The 13,883-nt window shown below is 41.1% G+C and overlaps 1 protein-coding gene across 1 annotated transcript in view; it reads right to left on the bottom strand.

Annotated features, from left to right (window-relative positions):
* Positions 1–604: 604 nt before the first annotated feature.
* pex14 (peroxisomal biogenesis factor 14) overlaps positions 605–13,883 on the bottom strand; it is a 45,538-nt gene continuing 32,259 nt past the window's right edge. Inside the window, exons 7-9 of the mRNA XM_069140073.1 lie at positions 11,276–11,373; positions 5,391–5,482; positions 605–3,486 (exon numbers count right to left, since the gene is read on the bottom strand). Of these exons, the coding sequence (XP_068996174.1) occupies positions 2,982–3,486; positions 5,391–5,482; positions 11,276–11,373 (695 nt within the window). The 3' untranslated portion in view covers positions 605–2,981. The remainder of the gene's footprint in view (positions 3,487–5,390; positions 5,483–11,275; positions 11,374–13,883) is intronic.

Genomic DNA, 13,883 nt, shown 5'->3' with positions numbered 1-13,883 from the left:
CAGAGATAAACAAAGAAATCACACATTTCATGTTTAACCATGTCACTTACTCATTTGTGGAGAACGCTGAAAAGAAGCGTCTGAAAGTCCCTGCACAGTCATGCTTTCTGACAATTAAGCAGAGGGTGATTCATGACTATACGTACAGTAGACACACACACCACTTTGTTACAGTTAGTCTTACAGATAACATGACAGCTGGTTACCAGAGGAGACACAAAAACTTTAAAAAAAAACTCACAGATCATACAGATTAAAGATTAACCTGAAAATCTCCCCTAAAAATGATTTCCGTATCAACAGGCCTTTAAATTAATTTCATATTCAGACATGCTTTTGTCTTTATAAACTTCAAATTTGCAAATGCATTTCAAAATATTTTTTTAAAATAAGAAAATAAATGTCAACCCGATTAAGGTCTCCTATTTTCTGATTGTATTCTTACAAAACCCTTTTTAGCCAAACAAAAAACAATACTAGATATAACCAACCTAATATAACAGATATAATCCAAATGTTTTAGAAAACCTTCCTGCACCTGAACATGCACAACCGCATTCACACAGTTGACAGATTAAAAATAACAAAAACTCCACAACCCATGTAAAGGAAAAGTTGATGTGGGTTTAATAACAGTTTTATAATATAAGCTTGACAATAGCAGTAATACTCAGATTGTCCTGAAATATTAACACACAATAGAGCAATGACTCTTTACTGGTATGCCGGGGAATTTTGAGGAATCCAATGTATTTTAATACAGGATAATAAAAAAAAATAGTATTTAAAAAAAAACAATAAATGCCAGTGATTTTTTTTTTTTAAATTAAAAATATTTGTTGGTTGTCACTTACTGTATTTACAATAGTTACAATTATTTTTTATCCACTCTAATTGTTGTGAGTTGTCACGGGACCGTTAATGTTTGCTACTATGTCTCATATCACAGTCGCCAACTTTTACATTTTTAACTGACAGAATGGGGAGATTTCTTTCACAGTCACCCCAACCCATGCACTTGAATGCATTATTAATACATTTAAAATACAGTTGCCTATTTAAACATTATTTGACAGTCTGTTAAAGTGCAATACAGGGTCAAATTTTGCTTATGACATCACTGCCTTTCATAATGTATTTGACATTCTTCATAATCGATAAACAACTTTTATTTGGTGTGCCTGGATATTCTGGTTTAACCATGAAAACCTCTGCAGTAGAATGTATTTCTTTTGGCTAGATGTCTGTAAAATAAATATAGCGGTGATTCTTCTTGGGATAATTACAGTTTATTACAGTTGTGGCTGAAAATCGGAGTGTTCAGCAAATTACAGAGGACCAATCACTGAAACTACAGTGGTTACAAAGCATATCGATTCTGTAATCCTTTCATCAAAAGTTATTTATCCTCAAACATTTATTTCTAATACATCAAAAAAATATACTTTACAGCATCGTTGTCTCATCGTTCAGTACTTTAAATCAACACAAATATGTAGGTCAGGACCTTTGTGTCAGAGCTCTGCAGAGTCCCTCGGTACCTTCTCTGTGCTCCTACAAAGGCCATGTGATGGAGGTGAAAATTGGCTTTTATTCCTTCTTCTCACTCATGGACTCGTTAGCTACAGACACAATGAGTAATTCAATGAGTCAGGTATTCATTTATGACTTTCCTTTTCAATCATGGGGTAATTCTGTTTTTGACTTCCCCAATCCACCTCCACACTGAGAAAACAAAAAAAACAACAAAAAAAAAAAACACCGAAGTTCTGCAACTTCCATCTGTGGCAGTGCTCGTTGTCTTACTGCTGCTTAATTACAAAATATTGGCGCCGTTTTCTGTAAAGATTACTCACTGTAGGAGGCCCTACATAATTTGGACCGGAGGGTTTGTCACGGAAAATAATACAATGCAACTGGGCTTTCTGTATTAGATTTCCGCTTTTAGCCTCCTTGACATTTCAAGCTGCATGAACTAATACATCTGTTATTTGTTGATCATTTGATTATTAACATACTTCACAAACCAAATCAGCTGCCCTGCTGGAGACACAGACACAGCTCAGCAGACAGCCTGGGTTTTTCTCGCCTGCCACGCACAAACACACTCGCAAAGATGCACAATTCTGCCCTCAGTCAAAAAGGAAAGCGGGGGGAAAAAACATTTATCTTCCCCTCCTTTGAGCGTACGAGCACTCCGACACCGGCACGGAACAAAGCCCGTCATCACATTCTAATCTCAAATTTCAGGGCTTTTATTTCACCCAAATGCCACCGTGCTGGCCTTGTGAATTATTGACAGACTGACACCAATGCGAAAGGACACATAAAAGAGGCTAAAAGCTCCGGCCCTGGAAGAGCTTGTCCTCTCCTATTGCCATCAACAGCGAGACAAACTCTGCTAATGCTCCACTGGAAGCTCACGGTAACTTTGACACTAAAGCACCAACATATGATTCCTGACCCACAGCTGCACCGTACGGCAGAGATAACCTGGGCAGCGCTGCCTCTTTGGTCTGAATAAGAGCCTCGGCACATTACGAGGACACCAAGGCAGAGCTGTGAATTATCTGATCCAATCATGAAAATTAAAAGCAGCAAGTCACACGCGGTTAGTACTGCATACAGGCTTTTCAAGTCGTTCTGATTTGACTCCTGCTAATCATTTCTCCTTTCAAAGACACGTCACACCGTGGTTCCTGGCTCGACGTGAAGTCATCTAAGTTGCATGATCAAAAGTGAGTCGTGGTAAACCATGTGTCACTAGACGCGCCAATATTTGTCAGTTTTGCATCTTCCGACACCCACACCTATTGCTCATTCTGCTCAGCGTTAACGATGTTAGAGGAACCAGTGGAGACAGACAGTAAAGACAGATTAGAAAAATAAAAGAAACAAACAGAATGTGTGTGAGCAGAGAGAAACAAAGCCATCAGCAGAGATGAGAAGTGGTGTTTTGGAGAGTGTTTTTGTGCTCTTGTCTAATCAACCTCGCTCTCATTGCTGGCACCCTCAGGCCTCCTCAGTTTGTCCACCTGTTCGTTAATCTGTCCATCCCCACCTCGCCGGTCCTCTGTCTGCATGCTTAGACCCTGTTCCTGCTCCTCCTCCTCCTCCTCCTCCTCTTCCTCTTCCTCCTGCACCTCCACATGGCTGACATCATCCTCCTCTTCCTCCTTTTTCTCCTCCTCCCCCTGCACCTCCATGCGGACCTGGTCCAGGGGCAGCGTTGCACCCAGCCCAGCGGCGCAGGTATCTCCATTGATATCGTGGGCTCCATCGGGCCCTCCCAGTGCATCCTGGGGGCTGTGGTCTCCGTCTTTGATGGGGGAGGAGTAGGTGGACCCATTACTGACAGGGGAGATGTCACTGCTGCTGCTGCTGTTGGTGTGGTTAACGGATGTCGAGGTGGATGGTGAAGGCGGCTTCAGGGGAATTTGCCACGAGGGGATCTTAGGAATAGCGGGAGTGGAAGGGAATTGTCTCCTGTGGAAGAAAAAAAAAAAAATTAGGCCTGATCACAACCTCATCAAAACCCTCACCGTAATCAAAATGTGTGAAAAGCACTTTCCCACAATGTAATCAACCATAATTGGGCATACTGTGACCACAAAACTACATATAGCTGTCTGAGTCAGGTGTTAACACACAATTTAAACACCGGTTTACATTTTAACACGCAGCCACACATACTATGTAATTCTCATAATCACAGCAAAGAAAATGGGTTTTCTCCCCAAAACAGCCAGATGTTCATCACACCTGGTAAGGATGCTCGAAGATTTTTTTTTAATTACACCCACTGCAGCTTTTAAGATCAAAAAGACCACGTTGAATAGGTTCAGCAATTCTTGGTGCTTTAAAAAAAAAAAAAAAAAAAAAAAAACAGTTTGGAGATGATTTGGATCATTTGAAGAGGATGGGAACAAGTTTGAAGACAGATGGTGATACAGAGCCTTTATTTTGTGATTCAAGGCTTTGCCAGAAAACTCACTGTGAGAGTCAGGATGAAGTCAAGAAAGCAAATGACAAAGGGATTATTACTGATTAGGATGTATGAGGGGAACAAAACATGATCAACTAGACAGTTCTGAGGCAATTTTCATCCTTGCCGGTTTTCTGATGTTCACTTTTACTTCAGGCTTCATTATAGACACTGATACATAATCATGCATGCTAATGGGCCTGACTGAGCCGGGCTGTGCCTGACTAGATTGAGGAACAAAGCTGGAGAGAATGAGGGGACGTCTGGCGGTATATGGTGAGACCTTACCTCAACAATAATGCAATATGCCTTATATCTTGTTATCAACGTTGTCAGAACAATCTGATTTTACACTGAAAGTATCTATAAAGAGTAATTTCTCTCTTTCTTTTTTTTTTACAGCCATCCTTCTTTTTGAACACATACAATTGCAGTGGAGCAATTGTGCACATATGTGATTATCTTATATACCAATGAAATCATTAAAACACCAGCTGATGCTTGCAGTATGCTAATTGGCTGAGCCAAGCCAAGAAGTAAAAAAAATAAATAAATAAAAAAAAATGGCGCAATCAGGAGTGCAATTTGCAAGCGCCGTGTGACATTATGTGTTTTTTTGTTTTATGTATTCATACACAAACTTTTAGGCCATCGTCAGCAGTACAATAGGAAGCGAGTGTGAGCCTTGTCCAAACATACGTTTCTCAGATTTAAACTCACCTCCAGGGACAGTATACGCATTCAGAGCTAAGGTCAGCATACTTGCTTTTTTTTTTTTTAAGGCTTTCATCCTGTGCATGTGCTTTCAACCACATATCATCGGCTTCCTCTGCAGATGGAAGTGTACTCAGTTTTGTCAATTTGTCAAAGTCATTAACTCGGTATCAGTTCGGATTATTCCCTTCACATACACACAGGACTACATCCCAGTCATGTGTTTACAACGGAGCACTGAAAGATCCAGAATAGTAAGTGTTCCCTTGAATCAAGATTGGTCAAACTAGCTCCAAAAGTTAAAAAATAAACTTTCATATTGAATACAGTGTATGTGCGTCCTCTTCAAGGGTGAGCTGCAGACAACTGCTGCTTGGCTTCTTCTTGGCTTTTCCAACACATGTATTATAATTACATGAACCTTTGTTTGTATTTTAATTTGTCCATATTTTGTTTTTTGTTTTTATATTTGGTGTAGATGAAATGTGGCCATCTCCTCTGGATAAGAAGTCACCAAGTAGTGAATTACATATCAAGCTGGTGGTGCTGTGCTCCTGTTTAATACCATCAAATAGTTCAAATAAATGGCATCAAGGAACTCCAAAGTGCACAAAAACAGTGAGTCCCAGGGCTTTCAACGCACGCACACCCGGACTGTTTCATGTGACTGGGGTCAAGATAACTTTGTTACCTGCTGAGCAGTAAGCCCTTCAAAGAGGCGATCTCAGCCTTTAGCTCTCCAACTGTTTGGTTGTCCACGATGCGGTTGGTCGAGGACGAGGCCTGTGGGAAAAACAAGAGTGAGAGACACACAAAACAACCTTCACACACACACACACACACACACACACACTCACACACGCACGCACGCGCAGTGGTCGGGTCACATGCAGCGTCGCAGCACAGAGTCAGTGGAGTGTCGGCCCTTTAACAGTCCCTCCATGCTCTGTCTCAACAATATGAAATAAAAAAATAAAAAAAAATGTTTTAAACGAAAAGGACCGGCTGGGTAAACAAATATGGCAAATGCAAATGCTAAAAGCCACACTTTTTTGTTTAGCCAGGTCATCCGTCTCCATAACAACCTCAAAACAACCTGCTGCTGGTAATGACAGACAGAAGGACAAACAATCTCACTACAGCCGTCCTTCATGGCGTCAGAAAGTCCAGTGAGTGTGAATCATGCTGTTTTTACATAATTTTCCATACTATCTAGAAAAGATTAGGCCAGTGTGCAGTGGTTTGGATAATGACTATCTTGAACAATGGCCACATTCATGAAGGCAGACCAAAGCTTTGCAGTTTGTTTTGTTCTTTTTGTCTTTTATCAAAGGCGTGTGTTATCACACACACTGCTGCAGCATGAAATGCTACAGGGTATAATGGAAGTATTTGAATGGCAAATTGCTGCCGAAAATCTGCCTCTGCAGCACTTTTTTAGGGATAGGCTGGACTTTGGCAGAGGGAAGTATAAAATGACAAGTTTTGATAAAGTCCAAGAGAAAATATAAGCATCACAAGTCAAAAGATGCAATGATAACACCGATGCAAAATTTGCAGAATTCATGACAATCATTGCAACTCGAACGAGGAAGAACTGTAAGACCTGGCCCGCAAACACCTGAAACGGATGCTCTATGTCAGAAAAGCTGAGGTCAGAGGACTTGAAGGGTTGCATAAAGACTAATCACACAGATTTACGCTTATTGACAGTTTTTAAGACATGACTCGATAAATTATTTTCTCATAGCTTTGCCTTTGACGAGGCACAATGAGTAGGTATTGTCTGTTGAAGCCCAAGTGTTTGGGAACCAGTGAGGTAGAAAACTGCCTCCCATTCTTTTCCCGAATAAAACGCACAAACATGTGCGAGAGCAGGAGGATAGACTGACGAGACCAAAGGGAGTAGAAGGAGCAGACAAGGGAAAAAGTGGGATAAAAGAAAAGTAAAAACTGTAATTAAGACTCTCCTGACTCACCAGAGGAAGCTTGTTAGGAAGCGTGGACCCCCTATCGAGGGGAGAGGGATAACTTGGAGTCTTTCGCTTGTAATTAAATCTAAGAGAAATTAATTGAATCACATCTGAAAGGGATCAGACTCATTTACAGTGGATGGAGGGAGGCAGAGGAGGAGAAATGAAGGGAGACAGAGAAGGAGGCGAGGGGGAAGGAGTTTTTTTTTTTGGGCTCTTATCGGCTCCTAAACCTTGCTGATAAGGAGCCGTGTTTTAGAGGTGGTGCATCGGAGGCCTGCTGAAGACACTCTTATTACAGCCGTCACCTCATTAGAACCATCTTAATCCCTCGCCTCCCCAAGGCACCCGTATAATAAGGCTGGATTCTGCTTCTCTCTCATTTTGCGTTGAAAAAAAAAATTAATTGCTGTAGAGGCTGAGCTAAAAGATTTCCAAGGCACAGAATCATCTTAAGAAAAAAGCAGATCTCTCCAAGTAACTGAAATGTGATGATTTCTATATACTTATGCCACAGCTTGAGAATAGAAGGGTTTAGAGCCGACTTGTTAACCACCAGCTACATACATAACATGCATTATCTACAGAGCAGCACCATATAATATCTCACATCAAGCCTTGTCACACAACACTAACTCTGACATATGTCTTATTAAGTCTGAAGAAACCTAATTAAATGTTGGGCCAGGACTGAATTTCAGCTCTGAGATACATTATGTCAGTGTATGTACACACACACAGTGTAAGAATGGTGTGTTAAGTGCAGGCGGTGTTTGGATGGAGGCTGAGTGGTGGGGGTATCAGTGACTGCAGAGAATTAAAGTACGCCGACTTTAAAAGCCCCACCTGAAGTACTGACACATATCCAATAGACCGCACCAGTGTGTAAGTCGTGATGTTTTAACAAACTGCTGATCAAAATATTTCACCTCTGCAATTATTTAGCAGATTTCATAACAGAAGCACCTTTTAAAAAACCCTGCCAGCTCTGTGGCTGATACAACACTGAATCCGACCTCCACACATTATTCTTACTATTATTTTACCAGTAATAGTGGACGATACCAGTTGGCTTTTTTTTGCCATTGTAATTAACTTGAAATGTTTTTTCTTAATGTATGCCATTTGCATTGGTACGTGTCAGTGTGTTTTCTTACACGTTCACTTTTCCTATATAAATATGCTCATTAATGTTGGGGGCTTTATATGTATTTATTTCCATTCATCTTCTATACTCGCTTAATCCTGGACATAATCACAGGTGGGCTAAAGCCTGTCCTAGCTGACTTTGGGAAAAGGCGGGGTACGTTCCTGGCAGGTCACCAGTTATATATAACATTTCATGTTTTGAGACCTAAATAGTGCACTTTGCTTTCTCTGGCAGACTTTAAATGAAACCAAGCATGTTTCAATCTGTAAGTCTCTGTTTTGTATTTTGGTCACCGGGATGTGGGTGTATAGAGTCAGATGCAAAACTTCGGGCAACCCCAAGCAAAAAAAAAAATGTTTTCCAGGTGTTGCATTTACTTCTTGTCACTTGAACTCAACAAAATATGCAGCTTGCAAAACTTCTGTGTCTTCAAGAGTATGATAACCGCATTTGTTGAATCACTGCAAAAATATGTTTGCATATACTCTATATACAGTTTATATATATATATATGAAAAACATCGGTTGATGTATCGATATTAATATCAGCATCCCAAGAATCCAGTATTGTTCCGGCTCTTAATGATCGCATCTGTTTGGCGGCCTTATCTGACCTCTAAACTCCTGCCTGTTCCTGTTTCCTGAAATAAATCATTTTAAAAACAAACATTCAGAGTTAGGACTGTTGTTTCACTCTTCTCCGTTTCACTTATAGTACACTTCCTGGTGTACAGGTGGAGGGCTCTAAGGGCTCTACGTGGCCTAAAGAGTAAAGAACTTGGCGCTGCACATTGCAAAAAGCATTAGACATGAACAAACAACCAACAAACAGATAAACCAACCAACACAAACCAAAATAACACAAACTCAGCCTATCAGAGGAGACCCTCCTATTGAATCATCAACCACCACTGAGCTGGCTCAGTGTGTTTTTTTTTTTACTCTGTAAATACTGTTCGCAGTAAAGATTTCCTCTAACTGGTTTAAAAGCCTTGTAACTAATATGTCTCGGGTGGGTGCCTGGGTGCGATAGGGGTCGGCCTATTTCTGCTGGTTAACTGAGTGCTTGAGAGAAAAAAAGGAAAAAAAAAAGACAAATATATATTACAAGGAAAGAAAAAAAAAAAGACCATCAACTCCAGCAGCACCCAAGGACGGCAGCGCATCTGGCTAAATGAAGATAAATGCCTGTGGACCATTAGCAACAAGATAAGATCTTTAACAAGCCTTGTTTAAGAGTGTCTGAAGGCAAATTAATTCACAGTTATTCCGCCAGCAGACTGTGTGTTTTCTTGTAACACATGTATATTTATGATGGAATTAGTTTCAAAAGGAAGTCCCCAGAGGAGTGTTTTTGAGTGGAAACACTGGTTCAGTGCAATTGATTTCACTCTATTTATGCACTTTCCCACTGGCAGCTCGTCTCACGCAAGCTAGGAGGCGGTTTCTAATCTTCTATGTAGTATCCACTAATAAAGAGAACGATCAGCGAGTTGAGACAGCGGGGCAAACACAGTTAACAGGCAGATTTGTAATGATAATGGTGCAGAAATAGACTTGGCTGTTTAACATCGAGGATGAATCATCCTGAGGCAAATCTATCCTCCACACCAGTGGGAAAATACAGTAGCATGTCTTTACAGAGTCATGATAACAAGACCATGGAGAAAAAGAGAGGAACTGTCCCATGCTCTGAAGTCTGGAAATGTGCGGCATCAGCCTGTGTGCGCGTGTGGACATGAGTCAGTCTGTCTAAACTCACTTCCATAATGAGGTCCCCAGTTTAGGGACAGCACACGCACTCCGCAATTGAGCGGTTTCAAACTACGAGAAATGTTTACTTAGCCGCTGAGGAAACAGAAGTCTCCATGTGTTTTGGGTTAAAGGCACATTTCCGCGTTGAGAGGTATAATTGCGAAGCGTGGCGCGCTTCGAGCAGCGTGGTGAAGCAAACCCTGAAAGCCGCAAACGGTGAATGATAAGTAGCTCCCCAGCTCCAACATGTGTTTCTCATCAAACATCCCGGACCTGAAAACAATTTCCCAATTTCCCCTCATGGCCTGAGACAACAGAGGGCCCGGTGCCGACTCACTGGGAAAATTTAAGATCAACACATAACTATAAAGCAGAGTTTATGATTTGTTTAATGGGTGTTTTGATGGGAAATATACTTTTTATACACTACTGCTATCCAACAATGCACTCACGGCAAATGAAGTCGACACTTTTTAATCCAATCTGTGATTTAGAGATGATGTATGAAACCAAATAACATCCCTTGTCCCTTTATGCTGGAGGGAGCTCATTGTTAAAATTGTACCACCTGTCTGGCTGACAGAAAACCTTAGATAGTTACAGACCTGCATGAGGTCAAATCAGATCATCGCTCCCATGTAACCACTGTTTTCTACAGTGCACAGAGGCAATCTGTGGCTCAGAACCTGTAGCAGCACAAAATGAGCTATTACGATTACATTTATGATGAACCTTGTCCAGGGAAGAGATCCATATTTTTCTTCCTCGTTTGTGCTGAAGCAGATGTGTCCGCATATGTTTTCCTGCGGTATCCAGATGCCACAGTTACACACCCATGTGCTTAACAAGCTGTGGACATAAAACATTGTCTAAGATCGTCTCTTCCAAGGCAATTCTTGAAGCCTGGAGATCATAAAGTGATTTATGAGCAGTTATAAAAAGCAAGCAACAATTCATCGCTGCACATAAGTTTTTAGAACAATGCATTTCACCTAAACACTTACAATTCTGAGTAGATTATGGACACTGTCTATAAAAATCAAGGCGAAGAGGAATGATATGGTTAAAGATTATGGTCCCATGATGAGATGCACCATACTTTTTTGTAGCTTGTGTTCTGATGATATACAGGATAATAAGGCTGTCTGTCTTAAGTAGTTATGACTCGGGCTTTGCAAAATATTTTAGTGCACGGAGGCCTCGAGAAACCTTGTCTCTCTGCTCATCAATCTGGAGATTTCAACCTGCAACTTTACAGAGCTCTTTTGTAATTTCGAAGTTACTGCCTGTCCAGGTCTCCTCAAAAACATCAATCACAAAATAACTGACCTTAAAAGGTGCAATCCGTAACTTTCATGTCCAGACTACAGCAAAGCTTCACTGATTGCCGGCTTTTTAAAGTTGTTTCAATTTGAGGTGAAGATAAAAAAAACAAAAATAGGTAATTTAGTGAAATTATAAAATGTAGATGGTCAAATTAGAATTTCCAACCATAACAAACGTGCCACTGTCTGCTTTAACTAAATTGTTAAAGTTTACCAGTAAAGCCAGTGAAGGGAGAAGGTCATGTTAAAAAAAAAAAAAAAAAAAAAAAAAGTAATTAGGTCATATCTCATTTTAAATTCAGTATAGATGATCTTCTAACAAATCACTGGTGATGCTAAACAAAGGATGCTGGGTTTCTGAGGTGGCAGCTACCTCTGCTGTAGCCAGCTCCTGAGAGAGCTCCTGGATTTTCTGCTGCTGCTGGATAAGGAGGTCCTGGACAGCAACCAGGGTCTGTTGCAGCTGGCTGACTGTAAAAATTAAGCAGAATAACAGACAGTAAGTTCATTAATAAAAAAAAAAAAAAATAAAAAAAAAATAAAAAAAAAGGAGGCAAGACTTTATGATACGGTTATTTTGATTAAACAAAAACTGAACATTTTCTTTCCGGAGACAATGACAGAACTGATGAGACTCAAATTGTGTCGCTGATCAAAAGCTGTTGTCTTAAGAATTGTAATCAAAGCTAATACCCGGTAACTTTAGTCGCAGATTTTTGGTCCGAGGCATTGGGGGTAGATGGTGGGAAGGAGGGGGCACATAGGATGGAGGTATTAATCTCTAGTGTCTGAACTTAAATCAAATAACAGTCTCTAACCTTCCATTATCCACCCAGACACTGCCTTCTAATGCATCTTAAATCCTCAAACGATCAACAAAGGAAAAAACAAGGCTCTCATTTGGGAGGAGGCTGCCAGACAAAATGTCCCCCCTAATCCTAATAAATATTGTTCTTTTTCCATTGACTTTGAAGATTGAATTAGTTCAAGTGTTGGTGTTGGACGAAGGTGTATGATTTCAAATAACACCGGGCACAGTTTGTTGCCCCCTGCTTCCAGTCACGCGTGTATTACCAAACAATGCATTAAGTTTCCCTGAGCTGATTATATTACAGAAAACCAATAAACATTCATATAAATCATGGGCGTGTAAAGTGTTAAATCAAGCCTAATAGGATTAACATCAACAAATATTGTGGCGGTCCACTGCTGAGGTTGTCAGGCCAGTGGTTAAAAGCCTGAGCTGCAGCCGGCTGGACGGGATGTAAAGAACCTTCCTCTCACATTAGCTCCAGCCAGGACAAAAGACAGAGCCCTGCTTGGGCGCTGCGTTTCTTTTGGAAAAACAAACAGACAAAATATTTGATCTTTCAAAGACGATAATATCTTTTAGTGACACCTGTGTTTAAATGGGTGGAGTTGTATCAATATAGGTGGGGTGCTGAAGCGTTTGATCTTTTAATGCGCGCAGGAATCATGCGTTCGAACAGAATCGCTGGTTGGGGCCAAAGACCATTGCGCAAACAATTTGAGTTTGTTACTCAGTTTGTGATCCAGAGTGCGACCAACCTTTCTGAAGACGGTAATAAAACTAAAATACGGTGGCTATCCCTGCTTAAAAAGGTGTTACTATGACAGGGTGTGCACTCTAAACTGAGAGCTGCCCTATTAGTGTTTGATTCCACCTCACCACAGAACAACTTATCCAGATGTGTGGGTCACTCTGCCAGCCTGTAATGCTATGCCTCCTGAATTACCGTTGGCACCACTTTTTCAGCCACTTCAGCCAAACAGCCCACAGCCCAACTCTTTTCATGTCTCTCCACAAAGTTGACTCCTTTGTACTGCTCAGACATTTGACAAAAAATGCATAACTTCTTATTCCCAGTTATCACAGATATGAAGCCAAGAATAATAATAAAGTCAATGACTTTGGCCGGGCATGAATCAGAAGGAGGCTGTAGCGGCGATGTGTGTGTGTGTGTGTGTGTGAGAGAGAGAGAGAGAGAGAGAGAGAGAGAGAGAGAGAGAGAGAGAGAGAGAGAGAGAGAGAGAGAGAGAGAGAGAGTGTGTAAAAGAGAGAATCAGAGACAAGATGATGTGTGAGGCTTGCAGCTGCTGTGAGGAGGGTGCACATTGTGTATTCAGTAAATTATTCAGTAAATACCTCGATATAATGTACACTACATATGTCCGGGCCTGTCTCTGTCTTTAATGGCCAGCTGGTCACCAATATGGCTCCCACCAACAAAGAGTGCCCAAACAGCCGCACAATTCCATTACAGCCTGGGCGCGCTGAAGTAGTTCCAAGATCCATTCATTAATTGTCTGTGTGAAGTTGTAGGCAAATCATAATGGGAGTCAAGGCCCTTACTCTTGAGCTGGGGCTGGCGAGAGAGACTAATGTAGTCCCCATTCAAAAGGATACATCACCTCATTGCGCCTGGCACTAGAGAAATACATGAACTTTAACAAAAGGGGGTTCAAGCAATTGGCAGCAGCGAGGCAGTCGGTCGCTATTACTCAGTGCAGCGAGGAGAGAAGGAGCGAGAGGGAGAGGGAGACAAAGGAAAAGCAGTGGGAGAAAACTCTCAGTGTAATTGCAACCCCTCTCCCCAACTGTTAACTACAACAGTCATTAACTACAATAGCAGCTTGGCTACTGCAGTCATAGCAAATTAGTTCCCCACATTGGCTGAAGAAAAGACCTGTGTTTTTTTTTTTTTTTTATCCACTGGAGTCTCACCTACTCACTGAAAAAAAACTTACTGAGGACTCTTACTGTGGAATTCTGTCTTTGCTGACAAACAAAACAGGTTGTGCAAGCTGGCAAATCTCCAAAAACTGATAGGTGGAGACAGAATGGGCAGTGAAATAGCCACAGGAAATGTGTTTGCATAGTTGGGAGAAAATGACCATAAAAGAGCATATATTTGTTAATCAGATTTAGGGTGGCACACCTAGCACGCCATCTCGCAAAA

This window comes from Embiotoca jacksoni, unplaced genomic scaffold (assembly GCF_022577435.1).
Source record: "Embiotoca jacksoni isolate LCO1_2020_lvr unplaced genomic scaffold, fEmbJac1.0.p SCAF_9, whole genome shotgun sequence".
NCBI classification, from domain to species: Eukaryota; Metazoa; Chordata; class Actinopteri; family Embiotocidae; genus Embiotoca; species Embiotoca jacksoni.
The sequence above is the reverse complement of the archived record's forward strand: the minus strand, read 5'-3'. Positions and strand labels throughout refer to the sequence as shown.